Consider the following 5,433-nt stretch of genomic DNA (forward strand, 5'->3'; position numbering starts at 1 on the left):
AACCCTGTTGTCCTGGATTTGAATTAGAAACATCGATATGAACTCATAAATTAGTCTTAACTTTCTTAGCTTTATCCAATGAAAGAGTCTAGAAACCATGACTAGCCCAGAAGCAAATGGCACACCTATTAGCCAGAATAAAGTTTCAAAATACCACTCTCCACTAAAAGAACCAGGAACTCTTAGATAGGTGGCCAATTCAAGATCTGGGACTACATACTTATAAAATAGATTGAAATATATCTTAATATCTTTTAATATTTTTAATATACTTTAGGAAGTTCTCAAAGACAACTGAGTTTATGACCAGAGGACTCAGAGCCAACTTTTAGAGGCTCCTGCTAGCCATTGATGGGACATCAGTGAGCATCAGGAAAAAGAATAACTACCGTAGATTGAATGAAACACATATGTTAAATTCATCCATTTATAAATTATAATAATAATAAACTAATAGGTCACCATTAGAGAATGTTAGAGGAACCAACTCATTGTTCTGAAAACTGATAGATAAAAGAAAAGAGTCAAGCATTTACTAACAAACAAGCTGTACCACTGGGTAACAGGAGAGTAATGGCTAGGGCACGGTCGGGGAAGGGGAGGAGTCTTTAGCAAAGACTACATCTAATATAAGAAGAGACAATTGAATATAATCAGCATTTTTCAACCTTGAATGAATTAGAAGATCCGGGCTTTGCTCATCAGTGGCTGCTGACATCCCCAAAAGACGGGCAATTATACACATCCTGAGAAGTAGTCTCACCAAAAAAATCAAACCTTTCACCCGTTAAGGCCTCTTCTAGATCCAACTTCCATTTTACAGGAAATACAGAAGCCAGAGGAGCATGTTAACCTGTCCCATGAGGATGCAGTCAGCAAAATCCTGACTCTGCCAAATGATTCAGTGCAAGGGGAGAAAGCGCAGAAGAGGGGAACTTATTGATTAAAAGGGATAAAAGGCGTATCAGTCAACTGCAGTGTGCAGATCTGATATGGATTCTGATTTTTAAAAAAAATATTAAAATTTTATGAAATTCACAAGATAAGTGAAAATAGGAACATTGACTATCTACAGGGGTGGGCAAAAATCAGTTTACAGTTGTGAGTATGCAAAAGTTTATTCTTGTAGTATGATTTATTGACTAGAGGCCTGATGCATGAAAATAAGCTTGGCCCCCACCGTGGCGGTGGCGGCTGCCTCTACCTCGGCCCCCGCCACTGCAGCTTCGTCCGGAAGGTTGCTGAAAGGACGTCCAGAGGATGTTCAGTCTAATTAGCATATTATGCTTTTATTACTATGGAGTATTGTATTATTTTCCATACAAACAACTGTAAACCTACTTTTTCCCACCCCTGTATTTAAAAACTACGGAATTGCCCTGGCTTATGTTACTCAGTGGTTAAGCCTGAACCAAAGGGTGGCAGGTTTGATTCCCAGCCCTGGTCAGAGCTCATATGGGAGGCAACCAATGTATGTGTCTCTCTCGCATCAATGTTTCTCTCTCTCTCTCTCTCTCTCTCTCTCTCTCTCTCTCCTGCCTCTCTCCCTCCCACCCTCTTTATAAAAAATCAATGGAAAAAATATCCCCAGATGAGGATTAACAAAAAAATAAAAACAATAGTAACTGGAACTATGTATTATTAATTTCTAGGTGTGATAATGGTATTGTGGTAATTTTTGGTTGTTGTTGTTAATCCTCACCTGAGGATATTTTTTTTCCATTGATTTTTTTTTTTCTTTTAGAGAGGGTGGAAGGGATCAACTCTGCAACCTAGGTATGTGCCCTTGACTAGAATCAAACTCACCACACTTTGGTGCATAGGCCAACACTCTAATCATTAAGAAACACTGACCAGGGTGGTATTGTGGTAATTTTTATGGAGTCCTTATGTTTTAGAGCTACAAACTGAAATATTACAGAAGACATGATATGATGTCTACATTTGCTTCAAAATAATCCGAGGAGTGGACATGGGTGGGTGTAGCTGGGACATGACTTGAATGATTTGATGGGTGTTGAAACTGGCTGACAGATGCATCAAGAGTTTGTTTGAACATTGTCTCCTTTTGGAGATGTTTGAAATTATCCATTGTCAGGGCACATGCAGTTGTCCTCTGCAGTGTGCCGAGCTAATAGACGGCCAAGAAATCCAACCTTCTCTCTTTGTGCCCATGCAGTGCTCCAAGAGCTGCCAGGGGGGCTTCCGGGTCCGGGAAGTACGCTGTCTGTCAGATGACATGGCCCTAAGTAATCTCTGTGACCCTCAGTTGAAACCAGAAGAGAAAGAATCCTGTAACCCTCAGGACTGTGTCCCTGAAGTCGGTAAGTAGGGATCCTGGAGTAAAGATTCATCTTTGTTAAGCTCTGTCAAGTTCTCTGGTGTGAAATGCCACATCCACCTGGAGTTCAGGGGTCAAAGTACTTTTGGTATGTTAAGTTTATAAGCCTGGATGGTGAGCCAAGCCACCCACCAAAAAATAAACTTAAATGTGAATTGATTAAAATGGTAATGCATTCAGAGACTTGGTTCCATCATCCTTAGGGTCAGAGTAGTGAGATTTTAATGTCATGTTTAAAGACAAAGAAAAAGCCCTACCTGGTTTGGCTCAGTAGATAGAGCGTCAGCTTGTAGCCTGAAGGGTCCTAGGTTCAATTCCAGTCAATGGCACATACCTCAGTTGCAGGCTCCTCCCCAGCCTGGACCTGGTCAGGGCACATGCAGGAGGCAATCAATGTGTTTCTCTCACATCGGTATTTCTCTCTGTCTTTCCCACTCTTTCTTCCACTCTCACAAAAATCAGTGGAAAAATATTCTCAGTTGAGAATTTTTAAGTAATAATCTACATACTAGTATATAAAAGGCTAATATGCAAAGTGTCCCCTTGGGAGTTCGACCGGGAGACCGGGAGTTCTATTGCTCGCTATGATGTGTGCTGACCACCAGGAGACTGCACGGAACATGGAGGGCGGGTGGCAGCGGGGCGCTGAGGGAGCGAGGGAAGGAGGAGGCGGGGAGGCGGGGAGGCGGGGAGGCAGGGAGGCAGAGAGATGGGGAGGCGGGGCATCTGATTGGCCCTGATTGCTGGCCAGGCTTAGGGACTCTACCAGTGCACAAATTTCCTGCACTGGGCCTCTAGTAGTAATAATAAAGAAAAAGAAAAATGCAAGCTCTTAGTGCACACCCACACTCCATCAGCAATAGGCAGCAGGACCAGGATGGAGAGCCCTCACCTCACTTTCTCTCCCCAGTAGTCCAGGCTGCCCCTCGTGCTCAGAGCATCTTGTTCTCTCCTGCTACAGATGAAAGCTGCAAGGACAGATACTACAACTGCAACGTGGTGGTGCAGGCCCGCCTCTGCGTCTACAACTACTACAAGACTGCCTGCTGCGCCTCATGCACTCGCGTGGCCAACAGACACGCGGGCTTCCTGGGGAGCAGATAACACCCCCGCACCTACCCAAAGAGCAGAGCAGCAAGTCTGTAAGAGGGTGACTGGCAGGCTGCTGATCCACCAGAGGCTCCCTGGCCCAGGGCGCTGCCAGCCAATTTGGTCACCAGCCTCGCCTTCAGTAAAGTGTCCACGCGGTGCCCAGGCACAGAGCCACAGCTCTGAGCATCGCCATCAACTGAAGTTCCCTCCTTGGGCAACCTGGCAACCTCTAACAGTGCTCTCTGAAAACCAGTCAGGGGGGCGTTCAGGCAGCTCTCAGCCAACCCCTCCTGGCACTTTCAAGGCAGCAATTTAGCCCTGACTGGGCACTGCCTCCCCCAGGGGGCTATTGGCCTTTCCAGTATCAGCACCTCCTGGACAGTCCGAGGAGGCAGCACCGGTACCCAGGGCCCCACGAAGCCTTGCTGAGCTGCCGGCATCCCTGTTACCTCAGCCCCGCTGTGCCTGTCCTCTTTCTCAAAGACATTAAGTTGTTTGCCTGCCTCATGACACAAACACCTCCTGTCATGCAGTGCTTTATTGTTTCACAGGTATAGTCACAAATATTAATTCCTTAGCAGCTTCTAACACCCCAGAAGGGAGGCAGGGAATGAATCATTGTCCCATTTTACTAGCCAGGAAACTGAGACTCATTGACCTCCCAGCCATATTCACCTGTTCAGTGGCAGAGCTGAGTCCCAACCCCAATCATCTGACCACAAAACCCTGACCCCAAGGCCTGTCCAGAAGCCTTAGGTCTGCAGGATGCGGCTTCATTTCAGACCAAGAGTGAGAATTTCCTAATTAGCAAACAAAACCCAGGTCTTTGAATTCTTCCCTCCAACCAAAGGTCAAAACTTTATCCCAGCATCAGTTGTTTCAGAAGTCTGTTTCCACCAATCCCTTCCCCCACAGTCACAGGCCCTCATCACAGGACTCTGCAGCTCCCATTAAGCCCCATCCTTAAAGAAACTCGCCTCTGAGATCATAAAGGCCCTGGGTATCACAGTCATTGCCTGAAATTCTGACTTCCTTCCCCAGTGAGATGTTTTCCCTGGAACCGGAAGTCAGTGTCCCTTTGGCCACAACAGTCCCTTTCTGGTCCCAGAGCAGGTTTCCAGAGCTGTGTGCTCAGCCCCTCCTCAGCCACCCTGCTGGGCTGTTCTCTACACGTGCCTGGTGGAAAGTGTAACCAACCCACACCAGCAAAATCCTCGTTTCTATTAGTAAGTGTCTCCCTTTTGTCTTTTTGGTTTGATTTATGGATTTCTCTCTATTACTTCAAATCCTTCCTTTCCCACCCAGGACTGACAACCCATGTCCCCGCCCCCCTCCCAGACAGGAGCACTAACACCTACATTAATGGAGCCAGTCTGGGAGGAGGGGCTGTGAGCTCAGGCGACAACTGCATCAGAGGGCTCTTCCCTGACTCACCTCACCTAACTCTGTAGCTCCAGAGCCTGCCGGGTCAGTAGGGGGTGCGGGTACAGTGCCTATTGAGAGAGGAACTCTTTGAAATATCCATTAAGAAGAAGAAAATATATGTACATATTTTTTCTTTTACCCATTAAGAAAAGTACCAGGCTAAACAAATTGTAAGCTCTTAGTACTGTGGTCCTGGGCCCATTTCCCTTTTAAAGCAAGCCTTAGCAATTGAGTTTCTCCCAGGAGCCCTTTAAACCAGAAATCCGCTAATTAGATGATCACTTGCAGTTTTTGGAAGCAGTATCACCAGTTAGCCTGACACAGGCTGTGTTTCCAGGGATTCTCTTTGGCTTTCCTGTGGCTGTCCTCTTCCTGGGGAGCCCCAGCACCACTCCCCAGAAGCACCGCCTCTCTCCTGGTTCTTAGGGGACTCCTGCAGAGAGGCAGGCAGGAAGGGGCCCGGCTCCTCCGGCCTCCAAGTGTGTCAGTGATTTCATCCCGTGTCCCCTCTTCCTTTCGCTAGAAGTTTTTTGCTTCTAATCACAAGGGGAGTTTGTCCTTGACACAGCAGCCTG

At 46.6% G+C, this 5,433-nt stretch overlaps 1 protein-coding gene across 1 annotated transcript; it reads left to right on the top strand.

Moving 5' to 3' along the window:
• Window positions 1-2,184: 2,184 nt before the first annotated feature.
• LOC102753286 (thrombospondin type-1 domain-containing protein 4) lies at window positions 2,185-5,425 on the top strand. Its single transcript, XM_006757778.2, has 2 exons — window positions 2,185-2,324; window positions 3,303-5,425. Exons 1-2 carry the CDS (start codon window positions 2,240-2,242, stop codon window positions 3,443-3,445), a joined length of 228 nt encoding a protein of 75 aa, XP_006757841.1. The 5' UTR covers window positions 2,185-2,239; the 3' UTR covers window positions 3,446-5,425.
• The last annotated feature ends 8 nt before the right edge of the window (window positions 5,426-5,433 follow it).

The sequence above is a fragment of the Myotis davidii genome, unplaced genomic scaffold (genome assembly GCF_000327345.1).
Source record: "Myotis davidii unplaced genomic scaffold, ASM32734v1 scaffold734, whole genome shotgun sequence".
In the NCBI taxonomy this organism is placed as follows: Eukaryota; Metazoa; Chordata; class Mammalia; order Chiroptera; family Vespertilionidae; genus Myotis; species Myotis davidii.